General features: G+C 36.8%; 1 protein-coding gene across 2 annotated transcripts; it reads left to right on the top strand.

The window, feature by feature from the left end:
- The first annotated feature begins 4,377 nt into the window (after positions 1 to 4,377).
- def8 (differentially expressed in FDCP 8 homolog) lies at positions 4,378 to 18,001 on the top strand. 2 transcript variants are annotated; one of them, XM_062422042.1, is made up of 12 exons: positions 4,378 to 4,498; positions 7,088 to 7,210; positions 12,044 to 12,138; positions 12,256 to 12,405; positions 13,849 to 13,990; positions 14,302 to 14,466; positions 14,605 to 14,732; positions 15,345 to 15,458; positions 15,794 to 15,874; positions 16,275 to 16,415; positions 16,643 to 16,752; positions 16,999 to 18,001. In XM_062422042.1, the coding sequence occupies exons 2-12, from the start codon at positions 7,102 to 7,104 to the stop codon at positions 17,090 to 17,092; spliced, it is 1,329 nt and encodes a 442-aa protein (XP_062278026.1). In that variant the 5' UTR covers positions 4,378 to 4,498; positions 7,088 to 7,101; the 3' UTR covers positions 17,093 to 18,001. The 2 variants fall into 2 exon arrangements, with proteins under 2 accessions (XP_062278026.1, XP_062278034.1); XM_062422050.1 differs by lacking the exon at positions 4,378 to 4,498 and adding an exon at positions 11,894 to 11,947 and having other exon boundaries at positions 7,167 to 7,210.
- Positions 18,002 to 19,452: the final 1,451 nt, after the last annotated feature.

Here is a 19,452-nt window from a genome sequence, read left to right as displayed (position 1 = left end):
AAGAACTCATTTTGATATGAAATTTATTTTAAAAATGCTCAGATATAGATGTGGCCGGCCAAAATTGTGAAACTAAGTGCAGAGGTTATCTTTATTTGACTTTGCTATCTTGAGCCTGTGATGTTGTTGTTTTTGTCTATGCCCATTTCTATTTCATGACTGCCGCTTTGATTTTTTGATATCTTAATTATATAGAGGCTTATCAATCCGTCATGTCACGATCACCCCTTAATTTTTTAATTCTTGTCTCAAGACAACAATTTGTACTCAAAACAAATCCTCACAGTTTGTGTGTTCCATCTTTATCCTCTTCTATGTTTACAAGCCTCTCTTCTGAGATGTATTTTTTCTCTCAAGGAAAAGAAAAGTGTCTCCATGTTAAAAACAACTTGAACAGACAATGAAGTGTCCACTTATTTTGTTAACATGTGAGAAAATATGTTTCTGTTAGATGTTCAGCACATTCATATTTTGCTTAGGGCCAACTAAAGACAGGGACACACATGCTTTTTGATCAATTATTTTCCTTATTTTAAATCAGAAATTTCAGAGGATCAAGTTGAAGTGGACTTGACTGGGTGGAAGTAAAAGTTCTCAGACTGAGTTTCTATGACTGACAGGATAAACCCTGTTAAAAAGTGATACAAAATATTGGGTCTGAGGTTGGTCACATGCTTCAGCCAAAAAAGTATTTTGTGACAGAAAAAAAGCTTTAAACAGAGGATCTCTTTATTAAGGAGAACACAGCATCCTTTGCACAACATCTCTCCTGAGGAAAGACATTTTGTGGTTAATGAAGCATGGGAAATTAAAAATCTATCTGTTTTAGGCTGCACTTCGTGGTTTTTTCCCAGTGTGGCACACCAGTACCAACCAGCTTTCTACAACAGGATAATCACTGGCATAGAAACTAAGGCAGACACATTCTACAAAGTCTGATACTGATAAGGGATCTTCCATCTCTCACTGGGGGGGGGGGGGGGGGGGGGGAATCCATTCTTTTATTGCCACTCTTAACAAGTTGATTGTTTTGTTCCTTCTCTTAAGCATTTTAAAGAAAAATCTAAATTACAATATGTATTTATTGCCTGTTGATTGGTGTGTAACATTTTTTTTCAAAGGTTCCCCTTTACCTGAGACAGATGGATCTGGTTTAAGAATGTTTTTTACATTTACAATAGAGGAAATAAAACAACAAATTCAGGGATCGAAAGCTGGAAAGTCTCCCGGTGATGAAGGATTTACAAATGAATTTTATAAAAAAAATTTCAGATCAAATAACTCTATTACTCATAAAGGCATATAACCACGTATTAGAAACAGGAAAATGGGCACAAACATGGCAGTCCTCTATAATAACTTTGATATAAAAAGAAGGGAAAGATGCCACAAAGTGCTCTTCATACAGGCCTATAGCATTGCTAAATACAGATTATAACATAATATCAGCAATATTGGCTAATAGATTCAAAACTACAATTAGAGATATCATTGATCCAGACCAATGTGGCTTTATCCCAGGACGACTTTTGGCGGAAAATATAAGGTGAATAATAAACTTGAATGACTATGCTCAAAATAAAAATATAGATCTTGTATAACTAACATTAGACGCACAGAAGGCTTTTGATTTAGTAAGTTGGCCTTTCGTGTTTGAGATTCTTAAAAGCTTTGAATTGGATAATACATTTTGTTCATGGTTGCAAGCAATTTATAGCAATCCGGTCTCTAGAGTTAAAACAAATGGCACCTTCACAAGGAGTTTCGCAATACAGAGAGGAACCAGACAGGGAGACCCTCTGTCCCCCCCTTTATTCGCCATATACAGTACATAGAGGTTCTAGCAGTAGCAGTGAGACAGAATACCAAAATAAAAGGAATACAGCTGGGCGAAGAAAACCACAAGTTAGCGCTCTATGCAGATGATATTATTGTATATATTACATCACCAGAGGAATATGTACATACATTGATGATAACAAGGTTTCTGGATATAAACTAAATAAGAACAAATGTGAATTATTAATAATTGGAAAAGGCCTAGTCAAGCATTGAAAGAGAGTTACAACATAAAATGGGATGAAAATAAAATAAAGTATTTGGGCATTAATATTACTGATAAACTGGCAGATCTGTATGAGAATAACTATGGTCCCCTGATAAGTAAAATAAGGCAGGATTTGAATAGATAGGGATTAATACCAGATGGGTATAAACAATAACAATGATGGTTCTTCTGCAATTCCTATTTTTATTCCAAACATTACCTATATCAGTCCCAAGACTTTATTTCAACAGTTGTAACAAAATGATTTTTTTGTTTGAATTTTATTTGGAATAATAAAAAAACAAAGAATCAAACTTAACATTTTTTTTCAAAGAAAAAAAGAAGGTGGGCTAGGTGGACCAAATTTACAAAATTATTTTTTTGCAACTCAAATCCTCATATTAATGAAGTGGATGAAGGGAGAAAAGTAAACCAAATGGTTTAACATAGAAAAAGAAGTAGCAACTTTATCAATTGGGACATTACCATTTATAAGGAAAACAACATTGAAAAAACTGTTGAAAATACACTAAAAAATTGGAAAAGGATTTGTAAAAGTTTGAAAATTGATAATGAGTGTAGATTATGAAGAGAAATGAAAGAAGACCCGGATTTCATCCCAAATGTAAGTGATAAAATCCTGGATAGCTGGGCTGAAAAAGCCTTGGTAAAATGTTCTCAATTATTGTCAAATAACACAATTAGTTCATACGAAGTAATTGCTACTAAACATGCACTAGACTCTAAGCATTTTTTCAAATATTTACAGGTAAGAAGTTACATTAGCAAGTACATAGAGGAATATAAATCAAATAATGACTTGTTTCAATACATGAGCCAGGATAGAAACAAAGATAAAGGAAACCTCTCAAAAATATACAAAATACTGCAAAAGTTCAATACAGTAGACAATAAAGTAAAGGAGAAATGGGCAAAAGAATTAGGAATCAACATATCAACAGAAGACTGGAAGGACTCCCTAAGGAGAAATTTTAAAACATCACAGTCAAAATACTGGAGGGAGTTTGCGTGGAAGGTGGGTTTTAAACTAAAGAAATAGTACCCTGAAGCATATAATCAATGTTGGAGAGGTTGTGGGCAACAGGAGGCAAATTATACACACTGTTTTTTTTACATGCCCAGTACGGACCCCTTACTGGAAAGAAGTGGAACATTTTTTATTTTTTTTTATGTAAAATGTGCAATGAAATGTCGGAAAGATTTGTGATTTGTGTTTATGTGATAGAGAAATCATTGCAATAAAGTATTAAAAAAGTAATGTTTTTTGCACTAAATGTCGTGCGGATATAATGCTCTAAATACAAATTCCAATATGCACCCCACATGATCACAACTTCCAGGAACAAACTGTTAATGTCTTATAATGTCTGTTTGTATTTAGCTTTGACCACATAGTCATTTTCCGTGTAATCACCAATCATTAAATGCTGGAGTGTTCTTCTGAGGACACTTCCACACAAAACAGCCTCAAAAACCGTCACAGCTTGCTATTTTACTTTAGGCTACTCAATTAAATGTTTATGAAATGTTTAAGTATCAAATACAACATAACCAGCTATTCATCCTGTTTCATATAGACACAAAGTTCAGATAACCCCCTGTTCTTTAATTCAATTTCTCGATATACTGTGAAAATGTAATACTTTCTGAGTACCCTGTTAATTCATAATGAAATTGTTTATTATTATGTTATATGTTGCAGAACTAGCTGTCTTGCACTAAAAGAAAAAGTCCAATCAATGAATGAATGAATGAATGAATGAATGAATCAATCAATCAATCAATCAATCAATCAATCAATCAATCAATCAATCAATCAATCAATCAAATTGTATTTATATAGCCCCTTTCATACAGGCTAGTGTAGTTCAAAGTGCTCTACAGTGGATGGACCCATCATAGCATGAAGCCTATACTAAAGAGATCATAACAGACCCCTACTAATTAGGACCATGCTAAAACTTAAGCTGTAGCCAATTAAGAGGTACCTACATTTACAATGGAAGGGGGTGAGAAACCGGGTATAAGACAAGATCACTTTCAAAGTAAAAATATAATTTGTTGCTTCCATATATCGCCACTGTTGCTCAAGATGCCACTTGAGACAAGATGCAGAAGTACTACGGTATTCATGTATTTATTTACTAAAAATGATGTCTCAAAACTGTTCCTCGAATCCACCTCAGTTCCCCGTTTTAATCACATAATTACTTTTACGCGTTTGCGATGGAGGGATTTGTTTTGAAAATACCTTCCGGAAACGCAGCTTCTAGCAACGGATGACTTGACACATTTAGCCTTGTGATGTTGCAGATGACAGAGACGAAAAGACAACACGGGCAGAACTCCATACATTTGACCACAAGCGTCGACAATTAAACACATTTCATAACTGCCCAATCATTGATGTTAAGTAACGTCAACAACGGGGTAAGCTTCCGTTAAATTAGCTAACATATCAGCATCAAAACACGAGTGATTTGGTTAGCAGTAGTTGGCTAAGCTAGCTTTAGCTTGACAGCTCTGTTTTTGATGATGGTTTACACTGTTATGTTTGTAGCATAGCTGTGATTTATCTTATTACGCATCTTACGTGTTCAGCAGTAATACTGGACACATAATCAAGGTTACCGCTTTACAGGGGAGGACTGTCAACAACTATTCTGATTGGTTGTAATTGGTTAAGGGATTTCAGCCTGCATTGTAACGCTCCTCAGGCTTTGTTATGTTTCCTTGTGTGACCCATGTGCTGAGCTCCATGATGAATGGTGCCCCTTAAATTTCAGTTAAACAATCAGAAATTACTTCCTGTTTCCAGCTTTGCAGCCTGCTCAGTGACGGTGATGAACTGTCCATCTGAATAGAGCAGGAGTGATGTGGTTTTCATTTCACTACCACTTTAATTTGCCATTTTCAATATGGGACAGCCAAAGTTCAAGTTGAAGCATGCACTCGTGCTGAGGTTCCCTTTTATCATTTAGCTACTTCTGATGAGATTGCAGACCACTTTATGGAAGCTACATACAGTATGCTTTTGACATGCTATTGTAATTTTGAAAAGAGGTTTGGACTAGTGCATTTAGTTTGAACCTGTGTACAAAAAGATACGTCAGTAAGAGTTAACACACTGCCCATGAAAGTGCACTCACCTGCCAGTTCATTAGGTTCACCCGTGCAATCTTATGCAATCCAAATACTACAGGGATTAGGGGGCAAATACTAGGAGCACTATTCAATATAATACACTCCAGTGCACTACTACAACCCACTACGACCTCAGTAATAAACATGAAGTAGAATTATCACCTGTCTGACAATGTCAACAAAAACTGAAAATGTAGAAGCTTTGTAAATGCAGAATTTGTTGTGTTGGATTACCTTAGATTGTACCTAATGAAGTGGCTGGTGAATGTAGTTGTTTGGAGTTTTGTGGGAGATTGATTGCAAGAGATTGGACAGGATTCACATTTACGCTTTTACAATCAGTCAGGCCACATACTCTCATCTACGTCCATTGCAATGCAGCGTGGAAAGAATCTTTTGTAATGTCTTATCCACTGTCTGCTGCTACGTCCTCGCATGCTGCTCCTCAGTTGGGTTAAGGAAGGGGGAATAGGTTGGGAGGAATTTCATCAGCATCCTGTTGTGGGTCGCAAACCATTACCAGATGGTGTTTGAGTGATGGAAACTCACATTATCCCAAATTATCACATTCTTTGGGAAATCATCTTGAATCAGACCCCTCTCATCTTCAGGGATGAGATCCCTATAGTGGGTGTCTAAGAGGGTGGGGAGATGCTATGTGTTGTATAGCCTTATTATGGGAATATGAATTTACACACCATGCTTTGAAATAGCAGTACACACAGGTATGTTCCCTCCCTGCTGGCCTGGCACACCACTACTACCTTTGGCCAGGATGAAGCCAGCCTCATCCAGATATATGAAGTTGCGAAGTGGTTCACTTGATTCCAGTTTCATTACACGCTGTATCCCAGAAGATACAAAATTAGTTTTGTGCATTACATGTATTTTCATTTTGGACAAGATACAGTCACATGTGTATATATATATATATATATATATATATATATACATATTGCATGGTCTTTTCTACAGCCGTAGCAAAAGTGTACAGGTCACACTTAGACACATTGTACTGTATATTACTCTACAATGTTGCACTGTTTACTATAAAATACAGCTGCACATAGATGTTTTACCTGTACATACTGGTACCACAGCTCCTTCACTTTGTCACCATTATTTTCAAATGGTACATGGTCCAGCTGTTTCATACTTATCTGGTGTCTTTTCAGCACCATGTAAGTAGTTGAGATGCTAACAGATTTAGATGTTTTCAAAGACATTGTTGTTTTCTATAATAGCACTCTGTAACTCCTTTAGTGTAATTGCATTATTTGCTATGACTATGGTTCAAATAGCCTCCTCCTCCTGCTGAGGTGTGAAAAAAACCCTCTGCTACACCTGTGAGATAGTCTTGCAGTCCTATGTAGGAAAAATGCAAAACATAAGATTAAGATTTCAAACATGTTGTCACTGTGTGTATGTTACAAAGTATATCTAAAGTATATTTACTGTATACTGTAAAATGCAAGTGAAATGCTGTAATATGAAGCATTACAGTCAGTATACAGTATTACAGCACAGTTCACTTTGTTGGATTACATACCTGTTCTGTCTGTGACACATTTGAATACATTAAAACCTTATAAAATACCTTAAAACCAACCTTGTAAGTGTACCTTTGCACATAGCATGTATTGTGTACATTTTTTTGCTTGTGGCCTTTTGAGGGCTTTTATTGTCACTGAATGTCTTCAGAGCAGCACAGTTGTCTTTGGGATCTGATTGAGAACACACTGCATGATAATAAAATCCAAGCAGACACATTAGCTGACAGTAAAAGACTGCAGAGGTTATCCTTCCTGTCTCAAATTATAGACATAACAGAAGAAATTTGGTATAAATCTGACTAATCTATTTTGTCTTCCTTAGATGTAGCCGATGAAATGGAGTATGATGAGAGACTTGCACTTTTCCGCCAAACCCGCCTCAATCCATTTGATCGTGGAGAGGAAGAAGATGGTCCCCAAGGAGGCAAGACACCCCCACAGCATGGTAAAGTTTACCACAGTTCTTACAGCCACGACATTCAGTCTAGACCAAAGCCAAAAATCATATTCCTTCACGGACTGTCAGGTAAGGGCCGCTAGAGAACTACAAGTTAATTCAGTGTGTTTTCAGATAGTCTCAGTTGGAAGTTATTCATAGCTGTACACACAAAAAGTGCAAGGAATAGTTGTGTAACAAATGAAAGAGAGCTAGAGAGTGACGTTCAAATCCAGTTTACTTTCTCACCTCCTCATTCCTGAAGTATGTGCTCATTGTATAGTCTTTCATGACGTTCATCTTGCATTATCAGTTTTACAAGGACACATGGGGAAACTAATATAATGAATAATAATGAACTTAACTGTGATTGACTGAAAGTAATCCAATGTTTGACAGAGCCTTCTGGTTTTATTGATTTAATCTGATGGTCACAAAAAAACAAAACGGTTTTGAGCATTATTAGTCAAGTTTGCAACTGGAACTTCATATTTTGTATGATACATTTCACTAAAAGGAACTTCCAAATACATGAAGCGAACACCAACAACTCTGTTCGCACTTCTGGTGCAGCCGATAAAATTGTGAGGATGTCAACACTCTTAGCCACTATCGTGATGATGCAAATTAAGAGTTTGGCTGCAAAGTGTTTCGAATGTGTCAATAGACAATAAACGTTCCATACCTGTGATCGGTCATGAAGAGGATCAAATATACTCAGCTATCCTTTAGTTGTTTGCTGTAGGAACAGAAGGATAAAGATAAAATATTTTATTGATCCCTACTGGTTGAAAGGGGTGCTTTAAGCTGCCTAAAGTGTAGTTTTCTTTATGTTTTCCTCATTAAACAGATGGGTGCTGCAGTTAGAGGTGATTACTGAGATCATGGATCCTGCTTTTCTGAAGCAGTACAGTATGCACATGGTAAATGGACTGTACTTATAGGCCTTTATAGTCCACTCAAAGCGCTTTTACACTATATGTCATACATGTACATTCACCCATTCACACACACATTAATATACTGATGGCAGGGGTTGCCACACAGCGTACCAACCTGCTCATCAGGGGGAAGCTAACATTTATACACTGTTGGAGAAGCCATCAGGAGCAGTTTGCAGTTAAGTATCTTGCTCAAGGACACATCAACATACGGACTGGAGGAGCCGGGAAACGAGCCAATCTTGTCTAGATTTAAAAATGTTTCCCTTATGATGCCGAATACAGTGAAGCTTCAGAATGCTGAGATTGACTCCGGATTAAACAGTTTTTCACAAATTGATTCTCCTTCAAATGGTTGCACAGGCTAAAAGGGTTTCACAACTCTTATGGAAAAGGAAGTAGGAAATGCTGTTGCTGAACCAGAGGAAATGAAAAACATAAGTGTAAGCATTCCCTCAGTAACACTTCTTGTATTTGAGGATTTGGGACAATACGTTTCTTTTTAAATTATTATAGTCATTTTGACGGGCAACACCAGACACACTGTTAACTGAGCTGATTTGTCTGGTATCCTGTATGTTTTCTGCTTCACTATCCTCTCCCTGCCTGGCACTGAGAAGCTTAATTCACTCAACATGCTTTATTCTGAGGTGTATGCAGGTAATAAGAGCATTTGTCTTTATTTCTTCTGTAAGAAAAACATATGATTAGCCTGGTTGTTGTTGTGTTTTGCAGTTGTGGTTTCTTCAAGGACTATTTAAGGCTTGTTTCTCTTTTCAAATTTGGTTTAATTGTCTCCTTTGTTTAAGATTATTTAAGATTTGTTCAGTTTTGTTACATTTATGGATTTTTATGATACCTTATGATACGTTTTATTTTAAGTTTTCCAATTGAAATGCCTAAAATGATAATTTTTCTATTCTAATATTTCCACACACAACCAAAACCTCAAAAAATGTACTTGGCAAAAAGTGAAACTTACAACTAATTAAAGTAGTTAGTTAAGTAAAGAATTGAGGTTGATCAGATTTTGTGTTATGGAAAGTGTTGCCAGCCCATAGGTTTCATTTAATTTTAAACTCTAGAGTATACACAAGGACTGGACACATTTATCTGGACCTCTGTACTGTATAATGTTATGGGAGGAGAGCAAAACCCAAACTGCTCACAATATGATTGATTGAATTACAGTAAACCACTGTATAAAGCACTAAAAACAGCTGAATCATACATTATTTACATAGTTTCAACTAAAACTGTACTCCAGGGTAAGGTAATATTTATAATATTAATATTTGGTGTGTTTTTTTTAATTAATTGTTTTTTTTAATAGAAAAGTACAATAAAATGAACAACATTGATGAGCAAACATAATCTGAACAATCACAATGCAGAGCAATGCAACGCAGACACACAACACACGCATAAGAGAAAAGGAATAAAGAAATAACCCACAGCCCTTATTAGCAGTCAGACCAGCTCATCTTTCCAGACATCATTTTTGTATGTTCCAGGAAACTGTAAAAAAAAAAAAAAACAACTTAAAACATTTTCCAGATCTTATCAAGTTTGTTTTTGATGAATTAGTTTATCTTGTCAAGAGTAAAGTGAAACGTCTTTCCTTTCAGCCACTTGAAAATTCCAATGGTTGTTTGTTTCTTCCACGAGCGCCCTTAGCTTCCAAAAAAACAACGTTGAGCCGGGAGCTTACATTGTCTGAAGTTACAAAATCATCTCTGTGAATATTCAGAATACATCAATTAGGATTAAGAGGCATTTCTTTTCCAATAATCTCACAGCCCCTTTTTTTTTTTCCAAAAGCAGATTATCTGCAGGCACTCCCACATACAGTGAAGCACAGACTGTTTCTGCTGGTTACATTTATGTGTTGGGAATATTGATGCAAGTGAAGCAGCCTAGACAGAGTGATGTACTGTCCCCTTAGCCATTTATATTGTAGTAATTTGTGTTTGTTTACTGTGTGGGTTTGAACTAAGTAGCAAGCCTATGATTATTCCTCCTCTGTTACATTCACTCTCAAATCTATTTTCCACGTCTGCAGGATATTGATTGAAGATTATTTGCCGTTGTTTACAAACAGATTGTAAAGTCACATGCCTCCTGGCTTCTAGACGCTTTAAAGTGATTTCTTCTTAGTTAAACAGAGGGGGAAGCTCCAAACTGTTGTGCTGTCTGGACATGATAAAAACTTTGGAGCTGAAGATAATTGAAGAAGTGCTTTGTAGGAATTTGGTTTGTGGTTTTCAGTTCTTCAAATAAACCATAATAAAATATACATATAAAATAAACCAGAATTTAATACCTAGGTCTGTCGCTTCTCATCCAAATATGTGAGAGCACTGTGCCAACCCATTGTTGTGTTTTTCATGAAGGTTTGTTTTGTCTGTTTAATTAACTTTTTCCTATCCGTAGAGTGAATATACAGGTATATAGGGATTCGATTGTGAGCCATGCTGGGGAATGGTCCTTAACAAAATAAAACATACATTCTCTAAATACATACTTGAGCTGCCTAGAAATACCATATATAAGATCTGATCATTGTAATCCACGAAGTCCCTCATCGACAATGAAAGCTTAAGTCCTTGACATTTATTGTTCCAAATGAAGCTTGAAAAGGTTTTCTTTAACAATTGAAAAAGGGAGAAGACAGTGGGGAAAGTGGAATTCATTGATACAAGAATGATAGGTGTAATTATGTCCACCTATTTATTAGCGGTGTAACTGTCTCTGTGAGGGGATTGTAGTTGGCTGGGATAATTTAGTTAAAATTGGAGTGTTGAGCCTTTTTATTGCAGTGTTATTTTATTTGACACATTATATTAAAGCTGCAGTAATCAGTTTTTTTTATATTAGCTATGAAGCATATCACTGTGTCTAATGTGAAAGGTGTCACTTGATGAAGAACTATCACCTAACACAGCAGTTCCTCTCAGCCCTTTTGAGCCTCTTTTACGCTATGTTCTGGTTTTCCTGCTTGCAAATTCTGCTCTCTTTAACCCTCCTCCTGTTGTAGCAGACATCTTTTCTTTTAGTAAATAAGCTTTGCACAAACTATTAAAAGCTATTTGACTAGCACTAAATTGCAGACAGACAGAGTGAGTGAGTAACTGGTGAAGATCTGGCAGGCTGGGGAGCAGGAATTGGTTGAAACCAAAGAGCAAGCACAAGTAGGCGATTGTCACATGAGGGTAACTAATATGGTGTAATCTTTCAGGAAGCACAAGCTCATCCCTATCCCAGTCAGGAATTCATTAACCACTCTGTGCATCTCCTAACACATTACAGATATATTATCTCACTTACAATAGTGTCATTAAAACCTTGCCAGTTGTTAAAGATGTGACTGATAAGAATTATAATAATCTTACATTTATCAGGACTTTGCTGGAATAAGACATACACGGCAAAAAAGAAGCCATACTTTACATTTACAATATACATGTATAGTAGCAGCTATATTTGTCCATTTATAGAAGAGGGTAGTTAGCACAGTGGTTAATTGATTTAGAACCATAACATATATGAATGTGTAACACATTGATTGTAAACATGTGAAAGTTTTAAAGCAATCTGTATGTCAAAGTTCATACAGTTTGGTGAATAGCAGTTTTAATTACACAGTAGGAGTTGATCTTGTCATCTGGCTCTGTTACACATTACCATGACTGATAAGACAATAACCCGAGGATCCTTCACTTGTCATTTTGTGCTGTTGTCCTTCTCTGAGACCTCTTGAGTGGTGAGTCAGAGTGTGAGGATTGTCTCCAGTGGCCGCAGTCATGTGTGTGAAATTATCATGCATAACTGAGCGTACTTTATAAACCACAGTGTGGATACATGAAAAACAACGCCTCACACCACATTGCTGTCTTTTTAGAAGCAAGACCTGAGCTGTTCTCTGGGACCAGAATCCACAGTTCAGATCGGACCATGGACCTCGGTCTAGCTGAGGACCACTTCTCAAGACCTATGGTAAGTCATGCAAACACTAATTAAAACAATTTCTCAATTGTAAACCTGAGAGTGCTTACATACATGTTCTAGTCACTGTATATTCAGACACACTTTTACTTTTTTCACCTGTCACAGGGTTCGTTTGTGGCTTCAGACATTGAACAGCTAAAAATGGCCATAGAGGAGTGTAAGAAGCTGATCTTGGAACTGCCAGAACATTCGGAGAGACAAAAGGACACAGTGGTGAAACTTATTCACCTACGACTCAAACTGCAAGAGCTTAAGGTAGGTAGAGAACATAGAAGTGGCAAACATAATGTACAAGTTGGTGCTGGCACAAGAGGAAAACCTTGTACAGTATTATATTAGGACTTCAAAATTGTATAATTATATTATTTTACTTGGGCATTTTAATATCAGTGGAATGCACAGCTACACACAATGTATACAGCAGTTTTTTATTGAAGTCTTGCCTTTCCTTTTTTGCAGGGGGATTTACTGAAAGAACTGCTTGTTTTAATGCAATTGAAAGTATTTCTACTATGAGTGTAGGGTATAAAAATATCCTAACACAATGGGTCACAATTTTATTGCTCAGAATGGCTGAAGGGTTAAGAAAGCAGTTTCAGCAAGGTAATAAAAAGGAAAAGATCGGAGGAAATCCTGCTGGGCTATTAATGTTTTGAAGTGATTACTGTGTGCTAACTGTCTTCAGCTTTCATGACATCACTTTTTGCCTTTATATGAGGTAAACGAGAGGAGGCATTACAGGTGTTCATAGAAACTGATAAATTGTTAAACAGGTTTGTGGAACTACCTGCAGAAAAGTCATCGTGTTTGAAATAACACAGTTTCTGTTTATGAAGATTTTCTTTAAGTTACAGTAAGTATTACTTCAGAGTCCACTTAGAATTTTGAGTTGTTCTTCCCCCCCACAAAAACTAAATGTTAATGATTTTGTGGTTTGGAGCTGTGTCGGATATAAAGTTTTGTAGTGTTGTGGCTTGTTTCCAGCAGACAGTCAGCCTGAACCTGATGTTTTTTTATTTAGTGGCATCTGTTCATATCTTAATAGCCAAATAATTTCTCCACCTACGCAAAACCTCTGACATAACCAATAAAAACGTCTAGTCGGTGTGCTGGTAATGTTTGAGCATTATAAGTGTAAGCAAACAAAAAATGCCACAGTATAAATTATGGTTACAGTGATACACAGAGAAGACATTTTCATGAATCAGGCTGCACCTGTTGAATGACGTTACTAACTGTATATTAGCTGGCTTGTTTCTTAACGTCCAACTCCTCTTTTTCATTGATATTCTGCCTTCTTGAAGCATATCATATGAAGCTCCTAAATGTCACTGCTAATGCTGTAAACCATATGGAATTTTCCCAGACCACTTTCTGTTTTCTTGCAAGTTGAACAGACTATTGGCTTGTTGCATCTGGGTATTGAATTGTGTCTGTAACGCTTCAGGAAGGATCATCTAGCAAGGATAAAGGAATATGAAAAGTGCAAATACATCTTTTTTTTATACTTATTACATTGAGTTTGTATCAAATCACAATTTGAAGGCGATATACTCTATAAGTCTTGTTTTTGGGGGCAGTATGAGCATACACAAATTGTTATTGTACTCATTTTGTGCAGTAATTTATGTTGTGCTATTTCCATTGTATGTGGTTGGTATTGGTAATTTTTCATTTTTGCACTTTGTCCCTTTAAAGGACCCCGAGGAGGATGAGCCTAATCTGAGAATGCTACTGGAGCATCGCTTCTCAAAGGAAAAGAGCAAGAGTGTGAAACAGACCTGTGACAAGTGTAGCACTATCATCTGGGGCCTTATACAGACCTGGTATACATGCACAGGTGAGACACAGTCTAATATAATCATATTTTACATATCCTGTATGTAACTGTGTATTTTGTAAGTGTTACAATGCAGCATCCATACAGTGTTACACTTAGTCTATGTGTTACAGTATAATGTGCCTCAATTCCAGTTTTCCACTTAAGTTCTTTCCTGAATAGTGGACTCACTGGGAGCTTAAGTGAATAGCTCACTGTGTATGTTAACCAGTCCTTCATACCAAACCCAGTGGGTATAGTGGTGACTGCAGTTGCAATGCTGTTGCACTAGATACATTTGTCATGCCAAGGTTTCCCTTTTCTTGTACCAGGTTGCTATTACCGTTGCCATAGTAAGTGTATGAACCTGATCACTAAGCCCTGTGTGAGGTCAAAGGTCAGCCATCAGTCGGAGTATGAGCTCAGCATCTGCCCTGAAATTGGACTAGACCGTCAAGACTACCGTTGTGCAGAGTGTCGCACACCTATTTCACTGAGTGAGTATGAATTTACTGTTTTGGTTTATGTTTGGCAGAAAAATATACTTCTCTATATAAAAATACTACAAATGATAAGTACATGCTGTGATCTTTCGTTTCATAGTTCGACTGCAATGTGCCATGTTGATCTTGTAGGGGGCGTGCCTAGTGAGGCGAGACAATGTGACTACACAGGACAGTATTACTGCAGCACGTGCCACTGGAATGACACAGCGATTGTCCCAGCTCGTGTCATCCACAATTGGGAGTTTGAACCACGCAAGGTACCGTCTTAAGCCACAACAAAATAAAACTCAACATGTGAAAATGTTCATACATCTTGTAGATATTAGTCTGTAAGACTTCCTCTCATTTACTTAATGAGACTGTTGACCAGTTATTTCCTGGTCATCATCATTGAAAGAGAATCAGATCTGCAACATTTATACATTTTACAACTAAATGTCAAAATATACAGAATTGCATATTGAAGTAAACAAATATAATAAAATCAGTAATCAAATAAACTTAAGGGACCAATTTTACATGTAAAAGGTCAGTTTACTAGTCTAAACGGTACTGCACAGCCTATGAAAACATGTCTTCTGTGGTTCTGCAGGAGCTTTGTCAAATCTTAATCAAACGGAGTCAGCCAAATGTTGTTTAAACTTCAATAACATTCAATTGCATTCCCAGATCTAACTTGCCTTTTTATCAAAGCCAGGCAGCATCTGACCAACTTTCAAGTTCAACCTAGGTCAGGAGTGCTGTGAAGCCAGGTCAGATGATGTGCATTGACACGATCAGGCTGTCTTCCAATGGAGGTGTAACCCATATCTCTGTGTCTCTTTGTAAGGAGCTGTTTTCTGTGCTTTGACAGTGTGTCTCTGTTCCAGGTTTGTAGATCATCTTTGCGCTACCTGGCCCTGATGATGCCTCGGCCTGTGCTGAAGCTGAAAGAAATCAACCCGCTGCTATTCAACTTTGTGGAGGAACTTGTTGAGATCAGGGTGGGTAGGGAGACAATATGGACCCCACAAGAAATTTAAGTTTGAATGAAAATATTGTCAGTGTAAATAAAACAAAATCCTGCTCTCTTAAGCTTTGAATGCCTTACCGAAATAATGTATCCATATAATTGTACTTATATAAATGTTTTATCACATGATCCATCCCAGCACTTTTATTGGTCACTACATTTGTCATCAGGTGCTTCATGAAATTCAAACGTTTGCATGAAGTACTCCCAACACATTCACAGAGAGGGAAGATATGAGAAAGATAGAAATTATACTGTACGTATCTCTGTTACAGCAGTGTCTCTTGTGTGTGTTCCTATTTACAGAAACTCCGCCAAGATATTCTGTTGATGAAGCCGTATTTCATCACCTGTAAGGAAGCTATGGAGGCTCGGCTTCTACTACAGGTCAGACTCCACTTAACAATATACAGTATGTTCACCACACAAAACCAGTCATTATGTGTAACAAATAAATATTGTGTTACAACAGCACCACCATGTGGTGGAAATGGAGGGTTTGGGCTGCAGCTAAGGGTTGGAGATGCTACAGGATGTGATCAGTCTGAACAAATTAATTTGACTATTCTCTGCACAAGTTCATCAGCTAAAAGATATCTTAGAAGTATTTCAAAACGTATTAACTTGTGTATTTATATGTTAAATTGTTAAAAAAAACTTTCAAAACAAAAATGTGTATACAAACGTTTAGAAAAAAAAATTCAATTCCTTTTTGAGATCTAAGTGTGACAGTTGTACACAGACATTGATCTCATTAACAGTTTCCTGATGTATTTATATTCCACAGCTACAAGATCGCCAGCACTTTGTGGAGAATGACGACATGTACTCACTACAGGATTTGATTGACATCTCCAGTGGCCGACTCAGTTGTTCCCTTACAGAAATCCACACCACATTTGCTAAGCACATCAAACTTGACTGTGAGGTGAGCTCTAACATAAAGCACAAAGAACAGTAATAATGACAATGTTGACTTGTCTTTTATCAGTAGGCCTACTACTTGCGTTTGTATCACTTATAACTCGACTTAGTATCCACTATTAGGCAAAAAGGATTTAAAAATGATTTGCTCAAAGAGTAGACAATGGTACCTTCCTGAAACCCTCAAGTTCTATTGCATTTTGTGTGTGTGCTTTGTTTGTGTATGTGTAGCGCTGTCAGGCCAAAGGATTTGTGTGTGAGCTGTGTAAGGAAGGAGACATCCTGTTCCCTTTTGACAGTCACACCTCAGTTTGTCACGACTGCTCTGCTGTCTTCCACAGGTTAGTGATTTTTAGACTTGGAATGTACTTTAGTGAAGAAAAAATAGCATCCCAAAGACTTCCAGTAATTGGGCTAATCTAGGCTAAAAGAATCAGATACCTTCAAACTGTAAACAGAGAAAGGCATTCACACTTAAGTTTGTCCCACTCTGCATAGATAGAAATACAGTACAATAGTCCAAACATTGAACTACAATAGACATATTTTTAACAAAGTTTGCTGGTGATTTTTATGTGTCTCTTTAGAGATTGTTACTATGACAACTCCACAACTTGTCCACGATGTGCCCGGATGACTGACCGCAAGCAGGACGAGGAACCAGATGTGAAAGATGTGTAACATTCTGTGGAGAGGACCACCCAATGTTACTGGATGTTGCACTTTGCCTAACGTTGAGTTTTTCTCAATCAAGAAAGTGAAAGAAACGTGTTCAGACTTGCTGTTTGTGTTTGTCTTTGGTTTTATGCTTATGTTGATACTGTAGTGTCTTATCTTCCTGTGCACTACATAATGAAGCGGGGTACTTAGAAACCCCATCTGAAAAATAATATATATTTTTATCCAACTTTTTAATTCATACTACAAATTGGATGTACTGAACACTGTGTTTGTGTGTGTGTGGGGGCATGGGCGCTTGCCTGCTTGTGTAAATGTACAAAATAAATGCCATATAGAGAAAAACCATCTTATCAGTAGGTGATTTGCATGCAGGATTTATAGTTATATTAACCATTACAAGCCTCAACTGCATTAATCTATACTACCAACTTTGCTGTATACTAAACTTAAAGGTTGCCATAAATTAAAACTGGTTTTGGATTTTAAAGATTATAACTTTAGCTTCCAAAGACAAAATCACCTAATTATATTAAGCAGAAATTTGCCTTTAAGTCAGCTGTAAAAAAAAAAAAAAAGAAAAAAAGAAAAGTCCTCTAAACATATTGCATAGTTAGAAATTAACATCACACTGAGCTGAAGCAGCAATTTCACATCAGACAGTAGGACACAACTTAAAATACATGGTGTCATTCTTAATCACTGCTATTTTATCATCCCTCTCTGAATCATTCAATCATCACTTGTTAACTTCCACCACTGGATATTTTGTTGATATGTTTCATATGTAACATTTCAGGTCGTTAAAAAAGTATCCATTTATTTCCTGGGTTTCTATTATGTGTTCATTTCCATAAAGGCCTTCTTTCAGTTTGTTAGTAGTCAACAAGCTGTCTTGAATATTCCTGGGGGGGGGGAATCAATTTGACAAGGAACCTAGCGTACATAAAACCATAATTTGAAACATACAGCCATGTATTAGCAACAGATATAAAATGAAAGCATGCATTACAGGTCCATTCTCTTGTGAGAACTGGAAAAGAAAAGGGATTAACAATCAAATGTGTTTTCCTTTTACTAAAATCTGTGAATTCATTCCAGACAGTTGCAGTGCAGTTTAGTGCAGTGTGTAGCAAACAGTAGATGTGAATACTCATGTAAATTGTCAGGTTACATACAGCTGTTATCCAAACGTCTTAATACACTTATATCATGTTAATGGTTTCAGTCTTAAAATACCCACGGCACATTTTGTCCAGAGATGACAAAGATGGTAAGTGACACCTTTGATAATGTGTAAATGTTGACCTCAAGTATTTGTTTTAAAATAATGAGTGTTGGCTGTGTTATCTTTCAGCATGATGTACTGTATATTTTCTTTTCAAAGTGATGGATGTTAATGGTGTTGGTAAAAATCATGCTCTGTTGTAAAATAATGTGGAGTCGTGGTGCATGAATAAAGTAATGAAACACTTCAAGGCTGCAGTGTTTTGTTAAAGTCAGTATCAACTTTCACCTTGTGCAGAAGGACCACTTTATTTTCTTTAATATATATTTAAGGGGGACACTTTATACTGATAATACATGATCGACAGTGGAGAGAAGACTGGAAATGAGGGAAGATATGAGGTGATGAGATATGAAATGAGATATCTCTAGCTGGACATGGACCAGGGACATTGCAGATGATGGTTCATTGCCTTAAAAGCATCTGATCTAAAAAGCAGCAGAAAGATTATAACAAATATTAATATCAGATTAGTATTGACTGCACTCAAGTTTAGGAGAAAAGAAGTGACTGGGACAGCCCTAGTTTGGACTCAGCTTCACAAATTTTGATAAACCTCACTTAAAACACAGGTTCTGCCTCAGGGACCTCCTGGGCACCTGACCCCTTAGGCCCCAATGTCTGTGTTGCACAGTCCGGTTAGGTAATCCTATAATTGAAATTTAAACATTGTTGCTATTTTTAATTAATTTATATGGAGAGCGCTAATTTAAGCTAAACTAAAACTTACAATTGATGGGTGGTTTATTTTATAACAATACATTAGTTTTGTTTGTAAAGTAATCTGTCACATAAATGTAGTGGATTAAAAAGTCGTGTGTACTCCTGAAACTGATATCTCCTTCTGTAATGTAGTGGAGTAAAAGTAGCAGAGTATTTAAACACCAAAGTTTAGTACAAGAACTTCAAAACAACTGTACTTGAGAAACCAGTAGTGGAGCAAATGTTCTGTTCTTTCCACCATAGGTCAAAAAAGTAGGTTGTGGCAACATGTGGGTCAAGCACGCCCACTTTGGCTACACTTGGAAAGCACATGCTCATGTAGGGTGGGGGTCTGGACTTCCACCAGTCCTCA

This window comes from Scomber scombrus, chromosome 1 (genome assembly GCF_963691925.1).
Source record: "Scomber scombrus chromosome 1, fScoSco1.1, whole genome shotgun sequence".
Taxonomy (NCBI): domain Eukaryota; kingdom Metazoa; phylum Chordata; class Actinopteri; order Scombriformes; family Scombridae; genus Scomber; species Scomber scombrus.
The sequence above is the reverse complement of the archived record's forward strand: the minus strand, read 5'-3'. Positions and strand labels throughout refer to the sequence as shown.